This window comes from Carcharodon carcharias, chromosome 20, assembly GCF_017639515.1.
Source record: "Carcharodon carcharias isolate sCarCar2 chromosome 20, sCarCar2.pri, whole genome shotgun sequence".
Taxonomy (NCBI): Eukaryota; Metazoa; Chordata; class Chondrichthyes; order Lamniformes; family Lamnidae; genus Carcharodon; species Carcharodon carcharias.
This window is the reverse complement of record NC_054486.1, coordinates 87420313-87443175: the sequence shown is the minus strand read 5'-3', so window position 1 is coordinate 87443175 and position 22863 is coordinate 87420313. Positions and strand designations below refer to the sequence as shown.

Here is a 22863-nt window from a genome sequence, read left to right as displayed (position 1 = left end):
AATAGTACAATTCTAAAGTAGGGGCAGGAACAGAGTGATGTGGGGGTATATGTGCACAAATCATTGAAGGTAGCAGGGCAGGTTGAGAAAGTGGTTAAAAATGCATTTGGAATCCTGGGCTTTATAAATAGAGGCGTAGAGTACAAAAGCAAGGAAGTTACAATGAACCTTTAAAAATCTGTGGTTCATCCTCAATTGGAGTATTGTGTCCAATTCTGGGCACCGCACTATAGGAAGGATGTGAAAGCTTTCGGGAGGCTGCAAAAAGATTTACGAGAATGGTTCCAGAGGACACTGATTTAAGGTGATTGGCAAGAGAACCACAGACGACACGAGGAAAAATCTTTTAATGTAGCAAGTGGTTATGATTTGGAATGCATTGCCTCAGAGTGTGGTGGGGACAGATTCAATCATGACTTTCAAAAGAGAACTAGATCTGCACCTGAAGGGGGAAAAGAAATTGCTGTGCTACGGGGAAAGGGTGGAGGGACTGAGACTAGCTAAATTGCTCTTGCAGTGTGCTGGCAAGGCCTCAAAGGGCCAAATGGCCTCTTTCAGCACTGTACCCATTCTATCATTAATGCTAAATGTTGTTCTATGTGTAGTTTCTCAGTTTTACACAGTAAGACGAAGAAAACACAGTGAAAGCAAATATGTTTATGGAGTCAAATTTAAAGTAAAGAAAAAATTGAAGCCTGTTTATGTCATATGTGTTCCTACTAATCTCCAACCGATGGCACACCGGGCTCCAGGCAAGAGCAGCCATACCTTCTCCCAAGTGTAGTGAAGGATCAAGTAGCTCCATCATATATTCCACATCCAGAAGCAATGACGTCAGGTTACTCCTGGCAAGCACATACATTAACACAGGGAGGAAATCATCAGCTCCATGTGACTTTGCTAAAATAGAAGCAGAATTGGAAAGTGAATTAGCATCTTCTATTACTTCCACAGAGCTGTTACAAGATATCTGCAGTGAAAGACCACTGTATAAAAAAAAATCTATTTCTGAAGCATCCCATTGCTTTTGGATTTATTTTATCTGCACGTTTTTTGTACATGAAAACAGACCCTTAGGAATTATTCAAGGCACAAATCCTCAACGTGCTGTCTGTTATAAAACTGGCTTGAATTACATCTCCAATACACTGGCATTCTTTTCACATTAGGACCCTGCCATTGGTGACACTGTATTTTCTATCAGATATGTGCTAAAGGCACTATTGTTTTTACAAATTTAAATATGTTTACTAAAAATGTAATTCATCAGCAAAAGATATAATTTGTTTTAAACATTATTACATCAATTGTCTTATTAAGAAATACTTGCTCCTAATTTAGGACTTCAACATTGAGGAAAATTGTTGAAGCTATTCTGTAATCACTCTATATCAGGCAATTTGTGATGTTACAATATCTCACAGCTTGTAAGTGCCACAGTAATGCTCATAAAATGTTATGGCCTTCCCTTACATTCTCTCTCTCAGGCAGTGACACATGATAGGGTTTGGTTCCATAGGCATTGGCAATCTTTTTTTCACCAATGCAAATTGCAGTTCTTCAGGTATGGACCAAGGCAGAGAGTGTAAGTAGGTGTACTAATTGTGGGGGTACATCTTAACTAAACTTTATCCTTCCCTTATCCAATATCCTTCCACATACACTTTCTACGAAGGGACTGCTAATTGTCAGGCAAATAGAGCACGGGTTAATTTGCCTGCCTGTTGCCCAAACACAGAGGCATGATACTGTGCAACACAAAATAGATTATTCTGTCTCTAAGATAGAGCTGTGTGGAAGCAGACCTCTCCTTAATATAAAGTCTAATTGCTGTTGTTGAGAGAAATTTACAAATTGGCAATCGCTTATAAATTTTCTGGCTCTTCGTCGAGAGAAACAAGCATATATAACTGCTTTCCTCTTTTGTCATACTGCTGACAACTTGAAGATTGATATCTGCAGCGCGTAGGAAGCATGCTAGACATATTGGCCTGGATGTTGCTGTAGTAATGACAGTAAAATTGGCAGTGTTCTCCTTAATTATTCCTGCAAAACTGACAGCAACTTCTGGAGTTAGCACATATGCTGTCAGAAATTCTATGCTTCTCCATAGGGGTGCTGTTCAAGTCTCCCCAGGCTTTGATCAATTATAAATCACTAAACTGATGAGAACTTGCCTTTTTACACTATTAGTCTCAATGTAAAAACCATTGAAAAAGTTTTACCTTGTTGAATAAGGTTTTAAATGGCATACTAAGTTCACAATTACTACTGAAAAATCTCTCTGGCCCTGGAAAATGGCATTCATAATTTTGGAATGTCAAATTCCCATAGCATGATAAAAAAAAACACGTTTTAAAAATCTTTCTTTAATAAAGTTGTTTCTGATATTTCAGCTTATTTGAATCCCACGATCATGTGCCAATTGTTTGTTTCACTTTCTGAAAAAAAGTAATTAAAAGTGAGGGATAATCAGTGCATATTATGCACTGTGTGAATTCTTCAACATGATTGACTGCCCACCCTGCTTGATGATATTGCTATTGCTGGACGCATGCTAATCTCCTTGACTTGGCACCAGATTCAAACTGACATTGAGAAAGGGGAAGTCCAAGCCACAGAATCTGCTGGATATTTGTGGGCAACTTTCGTCAAGGTAAGCAGCAAGTGTTGCCACATCGCTGCTGACTGAGAAATCTGGGCCAATTATTGATCCTTCATCCTTATCAGCTGAGCATAATTTTTTAAATTAATAATAATATCTATAGGAAACTACTCTGGCCCTGCTGGAAACTAGCTGGAGCATGTAGTCGAAGGCATCCACCCTTGGCCAAAAATAAGAGCATTTTGAGGGCTTTCGCTTTTAATAATTAGCGTAATAATGATTTTTTTATCTGTTTGAAGATTACTGAGGAGCTACATGTAAATGTAAAAAGGAAGAAAATTGCTAATGTTAACTTTGTTACTAAATAGAAGTTTTTTTTTTCTGATGACTACTTCAGAAATTTATCCAGATGTGTAATACTGTGCTTCCTAAATTAATTTCTGTTCCACTTTTTTCAGCATTATGTGGCTAAATGGCATCTTATGTCACATAATATGACAAAACCCAGTGGAATACTGAATGCTAATCCTAACAAAAGCTGATGGGTCACTGATGACCCAGCATCTCTCGAAAGCTGAATAAATTTGAAGAAATTGCTCAATGATATGCATCATGGACTGCTTCCCACAGTCAGAAATAAAGCTGGTTTCAAATTACTGCACTAGCTTGTCCCTTGGATTCAGCATCAGCCTTATCCCCTACAAGCGGCCCCATTTTACTTCTGCTCAGGAGAAGTTTTCTGGCTTCCAGTCAGGTGAACTCCTGCAGCATTTTAATCCCCTTGTGTTCTATGAACTGGATGCTGTAATCTCACACTTCCAAACATGTGCTATTCAATCACTTTCTAAGAGACAAATGTGGATGACTGATAGAAAAGACTGAATTGATGTTGTTGTTGTATACAGGAAACAAATTTTACAACGGGCCCATCAAGCTTAAATACCCCTCAGCTTCTGGCTCCAATGGGAATCTGTTATGCACTGCATGCAACTTAGAAGTCATATAATATAAACCATACCAAGATCCTTCAGTGGTAACATGGGTAGAAATTACAAAAGTTGATGAGATATAATTTGCCAAGTTATTTCTTTCAGACACAGATGGATTGCCAAAGTGTGGTTGTAGCAAGTGGTGGACCATGGCTCACTCAGTTAGATTGCAAGTCCATCCAAATATGAGTCTGTGCGAATGCCAAGTTTCAACAAATTTAACAGGCTCAAATTGAAACTATGAGTTAAATATGTTTTGAAAATTATTTTGTGTGAAATTGAGGAGCATGGGGAGGAAGGACTCAGGCTGAAGGTGATGTGTGGGACGATGTGCAAGATGAGGTGGTTGGACTGCTGCGTTAAATGAGCAGATTGCTTGCTCGATTCAGGTGGAACTGAACAGGCTGCTGCTACTTCCACTCTCTGCTTCAACCCATTTGTTTTTAAGAGCAGCGGGGTCACTGTTTTGTAACAAAATGAAAGATCACTGTACCCTTACTGGGTATTTAAATAACTTGTATTACGTGTGACCGTATTAAGTCATTCTGTGAAGCTCTAGGTGGCGCCACGTGTTAAGGCGCTGGTTTTACTGCAATACAGTCCCCACCACTTAGACTGTCAATGCTTATCAAGGACATCCACCTATACTGGGCAAATACCGCTAACCATTTGCCAGTATGTAAGAGTCAATTACAAAGGCACAGATTATATATTGAACATGTTAGCTGTTTGGGACAGTTCTTTACATCCTGTTAATCCTCTGTACAGTATTTGCCAATGTACAATCTTTGGCCTTAATCCCTGGTAAAGGACTCCAGGCTTGTTTTGCATATCTTCACACTCCTTTGGAGAATGGTGTGGAGTGTCAGAAGGATTTTGCAGGCTGAATAACAACCTGCTTTGAGTCATGTGAACGCTCCTTCCAAAGCCATGAGTACTGGAGTAGGGCTTAAACCCAGGGCCTTCCAACTCAGAAGAAGGCATGCTACTGACTGAGCCATTCGGGCTCCCTATGGATTCGAGGTTGTTATGTGCCTTTTCCACGATTTTCTCTTTGCTGACGTTCCTCTAGCCTGTAGAGGAATTGGGTGGACACGACATTTGACACCAATCTGTTGGAGAACAATAGAATCTAAAAGAGTCACAGCAGTAGAGATGGACTTTACCATCCACCACTTACTGTGGGCAAATCACATTAATACCAATGCATTCACAATAAGCTGTGGGAACTGTGCAAGCAGCATCTGAGCTTTGGCTTTTCTGGGATCGATTATCTTATTAATCAATTTCGGGCCATTGAAAAGGCCTTAACTAGATTCACACAACTCTCATTTGGCATTAGTTGCACTAAGGCTTGTCAAGGCCTTAAATGTCTGTGAACTCCCCCTGACTTGCTCCTCTGGTGTGAAGGGGGCCAGGCAGAAGATCAGTCTATGGTCCGTCACTGGAATTTAATAGTCCAGCCTAAATGAAGCGGAACCTGGCTGGCCCATACTCTGGTCCTCCCCCATGGGTGTAAATGGCTCTTTTGTCCCGTCAAGCCTAGGAATTTTGGTGCCATGGAGTCTAGGGTCCACTTCCTTGTAAATATGCCAGCTATTTGTTCCAGCATAAGAAGTCTTTATTTCTCTGAAGCATGTTGGTGCCTAGTGCAGGATGATGCAGGGCTGGGCTGTGGGATGGTGTTTGTGATTTCATACATGGCGACCTCCCAGATTCAGGCGTACTGTCAGTGAGAGGCAAAGGTCGAAATCATCACATAAAGGAAACAAAGAATCGAAGGCTTTTCAGACGAGTTCTACAGTTATTGGGCTACATGGGCTGAATTTTCACTTTGTGGAAGGGGAGGGGAGAAAACAGGAATCGGGACTGTTCCCAGGTCCTTAACCCATCTCAGGGAATATTGTCAGGATGCCTCCTTAACTGGCATGGAGACAGCTTCCTTGAACAATAAAAGGCTGTGGGCGGGCTCTCGAAGCTGCAGGGCCCATCAGTGACCTTCCAGCTTCAGAGGAGCACCCGGCTGCATTTAAAGGTAAATAACTGAAAGGGCACTTCAACATGCAAGTGTCCAGCATTGCCTTATGGCCTATTTGGAAGTGGTACTGTCAGAAGGTTGGGCTCCAGTCCACTTTAGGCCTTTCTGCTTTCCTGGCTTATGGAAAAATCCAAATAAAAGAAGAAAATAAACCCTGTAAAATACAACGCTAAAAGGTGACAGGAGAGTGGCTCAGTTAAACAATTTTATCAATATCTTGGGTCAATGCAATTACAACAGGGTGTCAGTAGTTTTGTCGTTAAGATTATAAATTAGAATTTCAAGACAATCTTCAGCAATTTGAAGAATTCTGTCAACAGACCCATCAACATAGTTGATTTTACTGAGATACTGCTCGTCACTATGGTAACTGGCTGTTCCCCATAATGATCAAACTAAAACTATCAAAGGGCCTCAACTCTTTTGTCAAATAACTGAACACATTGAGATTCATGCCACTGTTTAAAAATCATTGATCCAATAGACCATTCACAACTATTGCAATTGATCACAGGTATTTTCTTAATGATGGACTATGATTATTGATTAAGGGGAATTTTTTTTCCAATGGACTTTTAAAAAGGATATCCTTTTGTTCAGCTTCTAAACCGAGTGGTAATGGTCAGCCTGCAATGTTAATACTGTATAGTGCTAGGTCTGGTTATTTAAACATGGAAACATTCAACGTTCTGACCACATCCCCACTTGATGCGTTGCACACGATGCATGTTAAAAAGGCAGGTCTGCTTGGAGTGTCACTGAACATAGAAATTACAGTACGCAGCATATACACCTAATTACATTTGCCCGCCCTGTTCCCGTATTCTTTCAACTAATTTTTACTTCATTCACTTATTCAATCAAATTGTGAATTTTCAGAGTTTCTGCATCAACCACCAACCCTGGAACTGAATTCAACAGTCTCATAACTCTTTGCGTAAAGACCTTTCTCCTGCCCTCTATTCAAAATCTCTTACTTTTAATTTTCTATCTATTTTTCCTTTATCTCTTGACTCCTCAACTGTTGATATCTTGATGAAATACAAAAAGTATGTTTTATTGGAATTTAAAAGCTCCAACCTGGAAGCAGCAAGGGAACTTATTCAGTTCACCGCCTGAAAGCAGGTCCTTGGTGAATATTTGCTAAACCACAGCAAAGTGCTATGATTTTTTACTACAGATAGGGCAAGGAGGCAGGGAGAGCTAGAACAGGGATTTAACCCATGCTGTTGGTGTGAATCTGATTACATGCTAACCATCTAGCTAACTAACCAGTCAAGCTCAAGTAAATTGAATTGTACGGAGAAATTATAGACACATTCCTTTTGAATGTATTTATGATACTACTACAAAGTAACCAGGTCAATTTTCCTTTTAACTGGGCCATGCCAATAATTAAAAAGGCTGCTTGCTGTCACTTTGCTGGCTAAATCATCAAGAATGTCATATGAGGTTTTTCCCTCTCGCAAAGCCTTTTTGTCTCTCTGCCCTTGCTCTTCCTTTAGAAACCTCCCTAAAACCAACTTCCCCCATCAAGCTTTTCGAATCTTTCCTTGCTTGGCTCAGCATTTGACTTCCATTGGCTTATTCGGTCAAGTGTCTTGGGACATCATTCCCATTATCAGGTCGACATACTTGGGAGGATGTTGTTGTTGTAATAGGATCCTGTGGAACCGTACTCTAGGGAGATTCAGCAACTTCATTAGAGAAGGGATAAAGGGAAGACAATGGGAGAGCAAAGACATATAAACTATGTGTTACATATTACAAAAGAACAAGAGACACGTGGGAGTAAATCCTGGACAATACTTTAAGCCAGGATTCCATTGCTATTCATAAACCACACAATGTTTTCGTGGTGCATGGTCAGAAACATTTAATTAAGTTTCTGCCTTGTCTTTCACTGCCACTCATCTACATATAACCCGGAAAATAAATGATCTCACATCAGCAAGTGTTTTACTCTACCTGACTGATAAGTTACAAATCAGGTATGACAACTTCAAGAGTCAGTGCTGTCCTTAATAACAAGTGAGTTTACAAAAAAAATGCTGCTCTGCTTTTACTGACATTTCCTTTCAATGATGCTGTGCTGCAAAAGGCTTGTTACAGGAGAGCAGAGAGGCTGAACTTTAGGCTAATGAAGTGGTTCTGCAAAGCAGGAGATTGTGGCCAGTGCTTTAGTGGCCAGCTTCTGTTTTTGCTATATCACTGACCATGGTGATTTGTTCAGTGCATCGTCTCCTATGTGCTGAATACACATGGCTTTCTATATGTAACATTATATCTAGTGTTACCCACATGTTGTGTAATCAGTATAGATCAAAACTGTGATCAAAACATGACAGGGTTGAAAAATAAATTGCACGTGTTTATGTTCCTCTCTTAATTGTGCTCCTTAAAGAAAAAGGGGAACATATGTAATTTTCTTTTTTATTCCATTCTTACAGATCATTTACACAAAGGCATGCTTCAGGAGATTCAGAAATCTGTTTCCCCATTGGGGATTTGACATGGAGAGTGTTGCATCGAGCAATGCCTTCCAATAGGATTTATTCACGGAATTTCAGGCCTGCATTACGTGTTCCAGGGTTATAAGAGGTTGCAGTTCTTCTTTCATTATTTGAAGGAGCTGCTCCTCAATTCCTGGCCACATTTAGCCCACGCTCCTGATCTTTGGCTACCCAGTGCAGAGGAAGGTGGGGAAGTTGGAGGACCTCTTGTGGATCTATTCCTGGACTTGCCCAAGGTGGCCATCCACATATCAAAGATGGATATGACCAGTGGGGCTGATCGCTTAGGCTGCCTGCTTCTCTTCTGCGGCCATGTCCACACCCAGATAGCCTTAGATAAGGAGCACGCAGTGTCTGCTAATACACTTGAGACATTCCATGACCAGTGGGCACTGGAGGGACTAAAGTAATATTTTGATTTGTTCTGATAAGTTTCCTTTCTCCTTTTATATGATTTGAGCATTTATTTTGTATCCTTTTTTGAAAGGGACATTTTTGTAAAAGGCTCAAGGGGCCATGTGATCTATTTCTGCTCCTTTTTCTTATGTTGTTATGCTTGTGGTACAGATAGGGTTACCATGAACTCCGTAATCTGTCCCAATATTTAATGCAAACCAGCCTCACTGGTCCATCACTACTGTGCTGGTATCACCTACATGATATTGCCAATAAAATGCCAGATTAGGCCAAATTATGGTCAAGAGGTTTGGTATAGGCAAGTCAATTTCATTTCATATATTGCTCACACAGATGACAAAGAGAGCAAATACGTTTAAGGCTGAGGTGGTTATTTAGAATTAAATAACAATAGATTTTAATATTTCCATGTTATATTACAGTAGCCCCAGATTGAGGGCAATTAGAGATGGGCAACAAATGCTGGCCTTGCCAGTGATGCCTTTCACATCCCATGAAAGAATAAAAAGTATTTAATGCTCTTTTAAATGACAAATGTTAGAAGCATAGTATGACATTTTTGTTATTCTATATCAACCCAAAAATCCACAGGGCAAGACCTATAGTAAAAGTAGGGTCTGGGCTATGTCAAGAGAAATACATGGGGCAGAAATTTACTGCCCTGTCATGGAGGGGTGAGGCTGTAAAACGCGACAAGCCATTCAAAAGTCCATCGACTATGGCAGGACCGGAAAGTCCTGCCAGTGGTGGCGGCCAAAACGTTCTGCCCATGGATTCAGTGGGGCTTTTTATGATCTTGTGATTTGGACTGAGCTACTAAATGTAATGAAAGTGAAGGCTCACAGAGCCAACCAGAAAAAAAAGGAGGTAATTTGCCACTTCAGCATCTCAGCGGTAATGTGACAGGGCAGAACGCCATTCCCGCACACCCCACATCCTCGGCACCCATTCTAGAACTCATCTGATTTTCCTCCCACTTGGGTCAATGAAATGAAACTGATCGAGTGCTATAACATGATCTGCCACACTGGCCAGTGAAGTTGAAAGCTGCCTTTTCCTGCCAACCCCTCCCCCAATTCCAAAAATTCTCTCCATATGTTCAAAACAATTAGTCCAAAGGTACTGAAACAAATCATGACATAAATGGGGAGTTCCAAAAATGATTACCGGTATTTCCAACTGCCATCGAATCATAAATCAGCTTGCAGGCCTTGAGCAGATAGGTGACCTTCTTGTCTGGTGAATAAGCCCGGTGCATAGTGCTGAACTTCTGATGTATTTTCTCCAAAAGGCTAACTTCGGGTACGCTGGTAGTTACGCCCAAATCAGTGGTGGTTGTGTTTTGCACAATCTGTTGGTTTTCTTTCAAGAGTTTCAGATTGCCATTTTTGGAATGAATTTCCTTTAGCTGGATGTTGATATTGTCTTTTAATGATTTGAGAACACATTTACACAATGCTGCTTCCACGACAGCTTCTAAAAGAGATAAGAAGCCTGCTTCCTTAGTTAAGCAATGCACATTGAAATTAAAAAGGAAACTGGCAAATGGTTTATAATTAATTTGATATCATTCGTGTAATGAGTAAATTATATGCAAATTATATGTAAATTATATGTCATTTCTATATGTCTTAGTTCTGATGAAGGGTCATACGGACTCGAAACATCAACTTTCCGCAGATGCTGTCAGACATGCTGAGTTTTTCCAGGTATTTTTGTTTTTGTTCTAGAGTTCCAGCATCCGCAGTATTTTGCTTTTATATTAAATTATATGCAATATTTACTTTACACAAACTTATATTTCAACCACAAGTATTCTCTCTAGCTCCAGGATTTCTGTAGTGGACTTATTGAAAGCCCTTTTAATTGTTTTAGTTTAAATAGTTTGGAATTAATGCTCAAAAAGATTGAGGAGACTGGGCCTTATTCTCTGGAGTTTAGAAGAATGAGAAGCATACAAAATCCTTCCAGGATTGATGCAGGAAGGATGTACTGGCTGGGGGCGGGTGAGAGGGGGTGGCGGTGGCGGTGGTGGGGATTGGGGGGGGGGGTGGGGTCTAGAACCAGGGGACACAGTCTCAGAATAAGAGGGACAGGTCATTTAGGACCGAGATGAGGAGGAATTTCTTTACTCAGAGGGTGGTGAATCTTTGGAATTCTCTACCCCAGAGGGCTGTGGAGGCTCAGTCATAGGCCAGAATTTGACATCCCGCGGACAGGCACGCACCAGACCCGTGCAGCCGCGAAATAGGGCAAGATGATGTCGGGCGAGCGTCCCGACATAATTGTGCACGCGCGATATCTTGCACCGGGCGGAGGGGGGGGGGTGCGGGAGGGGGGCGCACACGGCGGTTTTGTGGCCCGTCCGCTTTTACGGTTGGCGGACGGGCCAATCGGCCGGGCGGCCTTTACATTTTTGCTCGAGCCTCGATCCAGGGCGAGACCAAACCTCTGTGGGGAAATGAAATAAAAAAAGAGATACCTGGGGACTGTTTTTTTTTTGAAAACGTGATACGCTTTCAGATGCTCGATTGGGCTGCATGGACATAGCTTGCAGCATTTGTGTTGTTTTGTTTCTTCTGTGGAGGTCTGCAGCTCCCTGAGGCAGTTGTCCGCCTTCAAGGAGCTCAGTGGAAGCGCTCACCATCACCCACGGTGAGGTTGGCGCCTGCCCTCTTCCTGCTCTCAGCGGCAGTGCTGAGCCTTTCTCAGCGCGTGTTTCACACTGGTTGGCCGTTAATTGGCCAGCCAGCGTGAAATCGCGGTCGGGCTCCCGTTTCCCATCTGTACTCTGGGACCGCCGATCGTGCGTGCCCAACGAGCGAAAAGTTCAGGCCATTGAGTATGTTCAAGACAGAGATCAATAGATATTAATGATATCAAGAGATATGGGGATGGTGCGGGAAAATGGCATTGGGGTAGGAGAGCTGTCATGACCTAATGGCGGAGCAGGCTCGAGGGGCTGAATGGCCTGCTCCTGCTCCTAATTCTTATTATCCTAAGTCTGCGAATGTTGTGAATTTAGAAAGGTGAGGCAACAACTTTTGTTTGCTTTTCTCTTCCTGCAAAAAGGCTTCTGGTCTGCTGTTTATTTTTGTTCTCTTATCAAATCATATTTCATCCTCCAGAAGGTAAATTCTGTCCAGATTGATTTTCACAGGATAGTGATTTACATTAGAGGGCATTCACTAAAACTCACTTTGTGTCAGGAGACCTTGATTAGGCCTCAGTTGAAATACTGTATTCAATTTTGTCTCCTCACATGCTGGGTGATATTAGACTGGATTTCTTGTCCTGCACCCCCCACCCCCCCCCATTAGAAAAGTCGGTTGCAAACTGACCAACTTTAACAAAGGTTATCACACAGCAATATTACGCTATAGGTGGCTTTTAGAAGTAGAGAGTGGGATTCGTGCCCCTCAGTGGAAGGAAGTCACTCCCACGAGAGCTTCCTGTCAATCTGATTGGCCGGCAGCTCTTGCTATCTCAGCAGCGCTCAGAACACAGCAGTGGGTGGTGCTGGAACTGCAAACATCTCCACGAAGAAGATCGATGGCGACTCTACCCAGCTAAGTCCTGGGCTTTTTTGGGTGGAGTGGGATGGGGCACCCTAGGAAGGGGGATGGGATGAGAGGGATGGTTTAGTGGGAGTGGGATTTGGAGGTCAGACAGGGAGGCACAAAGTGGGGTTATCATCTTAGAAGGAGTTCCCCTGATGTACACAGGGCATCCCTCAAATGATGTATTTTCTCTTCCTTCCCATCTTTTCAGCAACTTTGGTGAAAGAATTTCCTTTCCACTCTTCTCCGCCTTCCACTGTCCAGCCTCAATAGGCCTAAAGGGGGGGAACGGGCTAGTTGATGCCTTTCCCACCACCCTTATTATGGGAGCTGGCTCGGGAGTGGGAGTGAAGTTGGTAGGCTACCCACCTGTCATAATTTACATGACCCCTCCCCCACCAGAAACATACCCGATTGGATCCGTAAAAGCCAGCCCACTGAAGCGTTGGAAAAAGCACAGAAGAACATTTATCAGATTGATCCCCCTCGAAGCACCTTAGTAACCCAGATAGGCTCAAAGAGCTGGATCTCTATTCTTTAGAGAACTGCCTGCTTAGGGGTGATTTTATTGATGTCTACAAGAACATAAGAACTAAGAGCAGGAGTAGGAAATTCAGCCCCTCGAGCCTGCCCCGCCATTCAATACAATCATGTCTGATCTCATTTTGGCCTCAACTCCAATTTCCCACCCTCTCCCCATAACCTCTCAACCCGTTACTAATTAAAAATCTGTCTATCTCCTCCTTAAATTTATTCAGCGTCCTGGCATCTACTGCACTCTGAGGTAATGAATTCCACAGATTCACAACCCTGTGACAAAAGCAATTTCTCCTCATCTCTGATTTAAATCTACCGCCCCTTAGCCTAAAACTATGGCCTCTCATTCTGGAATGCCCCAGAAGGGGAAACATCCACTCCACGTCTACTTTGTCTATCCCCTTTAGCAGCTCATATACCTCAATTAGATCTCCTCTCATCCTTCTAAACTCCAGTGAATATAGGCCTAAACTGCTCAATCTCTCCTCATAAGACAAGCCCCGCATTTCTGGAATCAATCTAGTGAACCTCCTCTGAACTGCCTCCAGTGCAACTACATCCTTCCTCAAGTAAGGGGAACAAAACTGTGCACAGTACTCCTCGTGCAGTCTCACCAAAGCTTTGTACAGTTGCAACAACACTTCCCTATTTTTATACTCTATTCTTTTAGCAATAAATGCCAAAATTCCATTTGCCTTCCTTATTACCTGCTGTACCTGTATACTAGCTTTCAGTGATTCATGCACGAGGACACCCAGATCCCTCTGCACTGAAGCATTCTGAAATTTCTCTCCATTTAAATAATAAGTCGCCTTTTTATTCTTCTGACCAAAATGGATAACCTCACACTTATCCACATTAAACTCCATCTGCCAAATTTTGGCCCATTCACCTAACCTGTCCATATCCATTTGTAAATTTCTTATTTCTTCATTACAACTTACTTTCCCACCTATTTTGGTGTCATCTGCAAATTTAGCTATAGTACTTTCTATCCCTGAATCCAAGTCATTAATATAGATTGTAAATAATTGGGGCACAAGGACCGAACCCTGTGGCACCCCACTAGTTACAGCTTGCCATCCAGAAAAAGACCCATTTATCCCGACTCACGGCTTTCTGTTGGTTAAACCAATCCTCTATCCAAGCTAATATATTACCCTTAACTCCATGTGATCTTATCTTGTGTAATCTTTTGTGCGACACCTTATCAAAGGCCTTCTGGAAGTCCAGATATACTACATTTACAGGATCCCCATTATCCACTTTGCCTGTCACATCTTCAAAGAACTCTACCAAATTAGTCAAACGCGAATTACTCTTCATAAAACCATGCTGACTCTGATGGATTGCATTTTGACTTTCCAAATGTCCCATTACTACTTCCTTAATAATGGATTCCAACAACTTCCCAATGACAGACGTTAAACTAACTGTTCTATAGTTTCCTACCTGCTGCCTCGTCCCCTTTTTGACTAAGGGTGTTATCTCCACTGCCACTTCCTTTAAGACCCTGGGATGTAGGCCATCAGGTTCTGGGGACTTGTCACCCTTTAATCCCAATAGTTTGCTCGGTACTTTTTCTCTAGTGATGGTGATTACTCTAAGTTCCTCCTTCTCTATATCCGCTGCACTACCTGTTATTATTGGGATTGTACTAGTGAAAACTGAGGCAAAATATTGATTAAGTGTCTCTGCCATTTCTGCATTCCCCATTATTAACTCCTCAGTCTTGTCCTCCAAGGGACCAACATTCACTTTGGCTACTCTCTTTCCTTTTATATACTTGTAGAATCTTTTGCTATCAGTTTTTACATTTTGCACTAGTTTTCTTTCATAATTTACCTTTGCTCTTTCTACTTTTTTTAGTAACTCTTTGTTGATCTTTAAAAGTTTCCCAATCATCCACCCATGATTTATTGCCGTGCCTTTCTTCCCCTCTCCTTAAACTTTGATTTTTTATATTTCCATGCAACTGAACCCTCCCCCCACTATTTAGTTTAAAGCCCTATCTACAACCCTAGTTATGCAATTCGCCAGGACACTGGTCCCAGCATAATTCAAGTGGAGTCCGTCCGAATGGAATAGCTCCCTTTTTCCCCAGTACTGTGTCAATATCCCATGAATTCAAACCCATTTCTCCCACGCCAATCTTTGAGCCATGCATTTACCTCTTTAATCTTATTGACCCTGTGCCAATTAACCCATGGCTCAGGTAGTAATCCAGAGATTATTACCTTTTTGGTTCTGCTTTTTAATTTAGCCCCTAGCTGCTCGTATGCCCTCAGCAGAACCTCTTTCCTCATTCTACCTATATCGTTGGTACCTACGTGGACCATGACAACTAGATCTTCCCCTCCCACTCCACGTTCCTCTGCAGTCCAGATGAGATATCCTTAACCCTGGCACCAGGTAGGTAACACAGCCTTCGGGACTCTCGATCTTGGCTACAGAGAACAGTATTTATTCCCCTAACTATACTATCCCCAATTACAACTACATTTCTCTTTTCTCCCCCCACTTGAATGGCTCCCTGTACCACGGTGCTATGGTCAGTTTGCTCATCTTCCCTACAATCCCCGCTCTTGTCCACAAAGAGAGCAAGAATCTCAAACCTGTTGGATAAGGGCAAGGGCTGAGGCTCCTAAAGTGCTACTTCCTGGATCCCGCTACCTGCCTCAATCATTGTCACATCCTCCTGTCCCTGACCACTGGCCGAATTTAAGGTGGTTAATCTAAGGGGTGTGACTGTCTCCTGAAACACAGCGTCCAGGTAACTCTCCCCCTCCCTGATGTGTCACAGTGTCCGAAGCTCAGACTCCAACTCATTAACTCTGAGCAGGAGTTCATCGAGCAACCAACATTTGCTACAGATATAGTCACTAGGAACCACAATGGGGTCCACCAGCTCCCACATCATGCAGCTACAACACATCACCTGGCCTTGCACCTCTATTTTATTTAATTAGTTTTTCAATTTGTTTTTAAATTTCCTACTGGTCTTTAGTTTATCAATCTGTAAGATATTTCTCCCGTTTACCTTTAATCTGAAAACAAGTTAGAATAGAGATTCAAAATACACTTTTTAAAATCAACTGGAACTCGCTCTCTCTGCTGAGTTGAAGCTGAAGTGTTAGGCCTTGTTAAATTGATGAAGGGATTAGATTGTGTCTATGTAAACTGATTGTTTCAAATGAATACGCTAGAACGGACCAGGGGTTTTACTCTTACAAGTTATGCAAGGATAAAACTAGATTGGATGTTAGGAGATTTTCCTTTTCCCAGGTAACAGTGAACTCCTGGAATAGTTTGCCAGCTCATACAGTGAATGCTGATTCAGCTGAGAATTGGACTAGCGCTGAGATCACCTCATACAAGATGCAAGTACCTTGTAACATTAATCAAGGTCAGGGTGGTCTCCTGGACTAGCTTTGATCACTTAAAAAGATTGAAGATCTTGATCCAGGTTTTTAATCCCCAATTGATATGGGTCTTTTTAAAAGCTGGTTTTCTCTGCTTGCCTATCCCAGGAGCTTACTTGGCTCTGGGTGGAATGGGGAGTAGATGTATTGTGAAGCGTTGTCACAACTGTATAAGTCCTACTGGCCTTCTGGTTGCTTATCAGAAACAGTGGCCAAATAGTTTTCAGCTCTGCTATTCCTCTTTAGAGGCCTAAATGAAGTGAAGCCTAGCTTACTGTTGACCTGAAGTGCTTGCTGGTTGTCCCTTATCACTCCAGTCTAGAGGGACTAGTTGCCACCTCTAATGTCCACCTTTGAGGTATCTTCCTTTTTTGGCATCTGCCCAGACAAATAATTTAGGATAAAAACAAAAAAACGGCGGATGCTGGAAATCCAAAACAAAAACAGAATTACCTGGAAAAACTCAGCAGGTCTGGCAGCATCGGCGGAGAAGAAAAGAGTTGACGTTTCGAGTCCTCATGACCCTTCGACAGAAATAATTTAGGAGTTGTACTGGTGTCATTAACAGACAAATGAAAGGCTCCTTCCTGTTTCTGTCGTCTCAGGAAATGCATGTGAAGCACAAACCTTTAAGATCCTGAGGGGTCTTGACAGGGTGGATGTGGAGAGGATGTTTCCTCTTGTGGGAGAATCTAGAACTAGTGGTCACTGTTTAAAAATAAGGGGGCCACTCATTTAAGACAGAGATGAGGAGAAATTTTTTCTCAGAGGGTCGTGAGTCTTTTGAACTCTCTTCCTCAAAAAGCGATGAAAGCAGAGTCTCAGAATAGTTATAAGGCAAAGCTAGGTAGATTCTTGATTAACAAGGGGGTAAAAGGTTATTGGGGGTGGGCAGGAATGGGGGGTTGAGGTTACAATCAGATCAGCTATGATTTAATTGAATGGCGGAGCGGGCTTGAAGGGCTGAGTGGCCTACTCCTACTCCTAATTTGTATGAACCAGAGATCCGATGTTCCAACTCTAATGCCCAGAACCAGGTGCTCTTAGAACATCAGGCAGAATCAATCTTTACTGGGGAAAGATTTGTTGTTTCACTAAGGCAGTGCAATGTCTGGTCTGTAAAGGATTAGTGGATGGACTTCATACTCGAAAGCCAAGACTGGATGAAAATAAATAAATCTGGGTAAGTAATTTTCAAAATGGCAATATGTTAATTTGTTTTGTTTTCACCCTAAGTTAATTCTTTAGAAGCAAGTGCTTTAATTAGGAGTTTTAATTGAGTAAGAATTTCTTCTAATAAGTAGCCATAAATTCATAGACTGTTACATAATAGAAACAAGCTGTTCAGACCATAATATTTATGCAATTTTTTTTCACCAGATGAGCCATCTACAGTAATTCCACTCTCCTGCATTCGTCCCCTCCACATACCCTGTAATTTTCCTCTAGCTATCTACTTCCCTTTTGAAAAGGCATTGTGGTCTTGACTTCAACAACAGTTTGTGGCATGGAGTTCAATATTCTAACCATTATTGTGCAACGAATCTTTTTCTAACCTCTCTTTCTGTGGCCATCTTAAGTTTGTGCCCATAAGTTAGAAATAGCAAAAGTCGATATTTACCCAGTTTTTCTTCCGACTGATAGGATGAATCTACCATTAAGGTCAGCTCTGTACTTTGCAATAAATAGCTCTTGAGCTGTGTCATCATCTGCCGAATCTCCTGCAGCATTTCTGTGCTTGAGGTATGATTTCCCATCACTTCCAATGCGTAGGCTTTATAATCCTGGACCAGATGGCCAAAGTATGACTCCTTCTCTTGAGCCAGCTCTGTTATTTTCTTCTGAATTTTTCTGTCTGTTGAACGGAAAGCATTCAAAACATTGCTTAATGCCACTATTGACAGTCTGTTTTTCGCCTTGTCCAACATCATCGAGTGCCGGTGCTTCTTGGTTCGTGAATGTGTGATCCCTAGATCTTGCTCTTCCTCTGTGCTGCTGGTAGAGTAAGAATCTGCTTCTGAAACAGGAGTCAGTACTTTACAATCAGGAGAGTACAACGACCCATCAACTATTTTCAAATCTGTGAAGTTACATGATTGCACACATTCACTCTGGACTGAGGAGTCAGAGGCATCTTCTGGTTGATCCCTTATTGTATCTAACTTATCTATCTTCAATGCTTTATTTTGCTGATGTGTGGTACAGTGTTCTTGTTTGGTTTCTTCCCTGGCAATTCGGTTGGACATTTTCTTTCTTCTTGGAGGTGCAACAGGTGTAGACTGACATGCCTGCTTCTTTTGCTCAGCACTGGACCCGTCGGAGGTGAAATTAAGATTATCATCTATACTCTGCGGCTTTTCACTCAGCAATTCCTGGTGTTCAATCGCTGTAGACTTGATGTAGGCTTCAACTGGTGACCTATCATTCCGTGTAGTATCACGGCTTTGTGCCACTTCTTCAAGTTCTTTGATTGTCTCCTCAGTCTGGCTGCTGTTAATGTCTGTCGGTTGCTTTTCTGATGGCCGACGCCTTGGTGGAACTGGTGGGAACCTGTCACGATTTGGAGTTCCCATGTTGTCCGCACTGATTTCAATTTCTTCCTTCCCCTGTGACAAGTCTATTAGATTTTCATGGTCCCTTCCGAAATTAATGCATTCACTGTTTTTCTTGAGCTCTCCGCCGTGCAGTAGCTGGTTTCCCCCTCTGCAGCTCTCAGGTATCAGAGCAATCAGTTCTGATGCCTTTGGTCGGGGAGGGATTGGAGGAGGTCTCCTCACTTTCAGATCCTTGTTGTTTGTAGAGTTTGAGCTTTGCTCTGCTGATGTCTCTGTTGAAGGGGCAGTGCTGCAGTATTCTTTTATAAATACAGGATTGACAAACCACAATTTGTCATTTCCTGCTGACAACTCAATCTCACATGAACATTGTTTCTTATCAGTGGGCAAACGCTGAGTTGTTTGGTGGTTATCAGTCTGATTATTAACGACGTTCAAGTCTTTCAAAACAGAAAAAGTTTCTTCTTCGTATCTTTTGTTTACATATGAATTCCAGAAATCTAACAGAAGACACAATAAACAGTAAGAACTTTCATTCCATGAAGTACAACATAAATTGCTGTATAATAATCCACAAATAGCCATGTATTGATAGGGTGCATTAACCTTGTATTGATTAGATATTAATGTGAATATATGTAATTCTAAAATGGGTTAATCTTATATAAATGTATGTAAAACTTTTCACTATATTTTTTATCACTTACATCTATGAAAACTATAACAAATCTCATTGCTGACTTTGTAGCATGTGGATTCTGAAATTGTTAAAACTCATTTGATGGGACTGGAAATGGAAGAGTTGGGCACAGAGGTCCGAGGTCAGTGTCTCAATTTGTGGCGTTTCCAATTTTCCATCTTGTCAATGGCAAGAAAATCAGGTACACCATGAATGGGGCATGCTGACCTTTGAACTCAATTCTCCCATCTGGGGGCAGAGTCTGGCAAATTAAAAATTTACAGTTCAACTTCTTATACTCATACACGTTACAACAAACCTCAATTTGAATGCACAATTAGTTTCTTATTTTAAACGTTTATTGGGGTGAATTTTTTTTGCTTTTCCCGCTTGCCTGCCTTAGCTTTGGTGGTAGAGCTACAGAAATTGCGGTAAATTGGTAGCATTATCCTGGAGTTTCTGCTGCTCTTCCACTGAGTTACGGTGAATGAGTGGGGAATTGTATTACGTTTTGTGGTTCCCAGAAATTTGAAATAATCAGACTTTTAGACACAAATGCTGGAGCGTACATCGAATGTATTTCTCAGATCTCACCACGTGCTGCAGAATGATACATTTTTGCTTTGGTGCACAAGGGTGTAGTACAGCTTAAAATCAGAAAGTACTGGGAAAACTCAGCAGGGCTGGCAGCATCTGTTGGGTGAGAATCAGATGTCCAGATTTTCACTATGGGAGAGAGGCTTTCCATCGCGGTGAAAATCTTGGAAATGGCATGAAATTCTAAGTCCTGCCGCTGGAACACGGTGTTTCCTATTTTCACAGGGAGGGACTGGAGTCAGGCCGGGGTTAGCACACGCACGGTTTATGGAGGCAGCTGGCTATTTAAATCACCAGCTGCCTCCACTGATGAGGGATTTTGGTAGGCCAGGAGTCCGAAACCAGAAGTGTGCAGATTACACCAGGTAAAAGGACATCTGAACTTGGTGTAGTCATTTGGATAGCCAGTGTACCCCTTTGGAGATGTAAAGTACCCCTATGATATGGTGCTGGGATACCTTTGGTAGAGGTAAGGACCCTTTGGGAGAGGTAAAGCACCCCTTGGGATTGTTAAAAGTAAATATCTTTGTGTGGAAAAAGTGCATAACCTCATTGGAATTGTTGAAGCTGTCACAGAACTGTCAAGCTGTCACAGAACTGTCAAAGTTGTCAAAGGATACTAGCTGAGTTTACATGGAGGGGTAAGGGCAAAGAGTGGTTGGTGGGAAGCATGGGTTAGCATGAGTTGGCACTAAACTGTCATAGGGCTATAAGGGCTATGGGGATTTGGGAGTCATGTGGGCATGAGGGGCCAAGGTAGGGTTGGTATAGGGGCATGGATTAGCATAGGGGGTGTATGGGCCATGGACGGTGGGTGGGAGGCATGAGGTGGAATAGGTTGGCATGGATGGGGCATGAAGAGTGCGTGTGTGTGTATGTGTGGGGGGGGGGTGGTGAGGAAAGGGGGAGATTTATTTTTTGTTTTAATCTTTTTTAAAATAACTTTAAGTGCAAGAGCACAAAGGCAGGACTTCCACCTCCATATCTGGCAGCTTCCACACTAGTTTCAGGGGTGGTGGGCCCCAGGACAAAAATCCCAACCGCGGGTGGTCACTTTTAAAGGTCAGGTTTGCAGAACCGGGAATTCTCCCTTCTCTGCGCACCCGACTCGGGAGCAAAAATCTATGTCAGACTTAATGTTTCCAGTCTAATAAGACTCTTCTTCGGAATGTATTTTCAAGTCACATTGGATCTGCTATGTCTTCCCAGCACTTTCTTTTTATTTCAGATCTCCAGCAACACAGTGTTTTGCTTTTGTTATATAACTGAAGTACAACGGTGAGTGATGTGGCATTTTGACTATACATCTACACATGACAATAAAGTTCCTGAACCGTATTGGAATAATATAACAATATAACAAAATGTTTGCTAAAATTTACCCCTTATGTGTCTAGGGGATCTCTTGAAAGCAATATTTATGGAACCTGAAGGAGTGTCACCATTACCATCAAATATTTACAAAGGTTTAGGCTTGGTGTGTCATTTTCCAGCCGGTGCAGACACGATGGGCCGAGTGGCGTCTTTCTGTGCCGTAACCCTTCTATGATTAGAAATTAAACTGAATATTATTTTGCTTACGTCTTTTAACCATGTGTTCTTAAAGCATTTTGGTTCAAACAGTAAGCCAATGATGTCACAAGGGAAATGGCTTTGATGTGTTACTGGAATCAATAAGGCAAAGGAGCCTGTGCAAATGTAACACTTCTAGTTTGCGGCGTGGTGCATATCTGTTGCAGTTTTACTCAGTGAGAATTTTTATTCGGGATGGGAAACGGATTCTATGATACACCAAAACTTTCCTTCAGTGCGTACCTATTCCCAGATGTGAGATGACTTGCAGTTCTTCAGAGTTTGTTGCTTCTGCTATTGCTTGGGGCAAAACCAGTGTGGATGGCAGTATATCCCTAAAGCACAAAGAAAAGAATACAGGGTAAGATCTTTAAAATGGACATAGTAATGCCGAATGTTAAGTTTATGAATTGTTGAAAGATTTTATGGTAATATTTGTTAACCGATAACTATTAAAATCTATTGCACATTAGATAAGCAGCACCCTTTGTGAAAAAAATGCTCTCACTGATAAAGAGAAGATTGAGAGGCAATATTGTCATTTTAGCATTGATAGTACAGAACTTGAGTATTGCTGAAAGAAGAGACACATCGAAGCTTTTTGTCTTGCACTCATCAGGACACTTTGCAAGAATACCAATATAAAGGGACAAACAGTAGCAACACGAGTGCTATTCGCCACTAACAGGATGCTGCTGTCAAGCCAAACAGATGTCCTGCCCATCATACAAATGAGTAATGTGGTGTATGAATTTCAGTGCCAGTGTGATGCTAGCTATCTAGGCCGTATGTCCCAAAGACTGGTGGATTGTATCAAACAGCCTGTCCCAGCTGCTGTCCGCAATGAGGAAGGGTACAGACCGTTCCCAACCAGCCCATGCTTGCAAAACTCAAAACACAGTGTCCAACATTAGATGTGATTCCACGATTGGATAACATTTACTAAATAATCCTCAGTGTGCTAAGAATTATGCTGACAACCAATTTAAGATTTCAGTCAGACTCATAGTGTGGTATGACAGGCTCATAGTGTGCAGACAGAAAGAACATGTACACACATTGCACCTGTTTCAAACAAAACAAAATAGGTGACAGCCATTTGCTGACTCACTCCTCAAGGCAATGCCTTAACCAATCAGGGTCAAGCTGCAAGATTTAAATTTCAAACAATGCTTGGCAGTTAACTGTCAGTCACCAGCACTGATGCATTTTCCATGGCAATGCCTCTATCAATCAGAGTCCACATGCCAACCAATCAGCAGCCTCTTCTCATGCAGTATAAATTGTTGTTTTCTCCTTATATTGGTATTCTTGTGAATTGTCCTGATGAGTACAAAATGAAAAGCTTTGACATATCTCTTTTTTCAGCAATTTTTAAG

At 41.9% G+C, this 22863-nt stretch overlaps 1 protein-coding gene across 1 annotated transcript in view; it reads right to left on the bottom strand.

Moving 5' to 3' along the window:
* Window positions 1–22863, bottom strand: part of rin3 (Ras and Rab interactor 3) — a 96732-nt gene that overhangs the window by 13582 nt on the left and 60287 nt on the right. The window contains exons 5-8 of the mRNA XM_041214710.1: window positions 21728–21819; window positions 17703–19136; window positions 9730–10038; window positions 769–900 (exon numbers count right to left, since the gene is read on the bottom strand). Coding sequence (XP_041070644.1) covers window positions 769–900; window positions 9730–10038; window positions 17703–19136; window positions 21728–21819 — 1967 coding nt within the window. The remainder of the gene's footprint in view (window positions 1–768; window positions 901–9729; window positions 10039–17702; window positions 19137–21727; window positions 21820–22863) is intronic.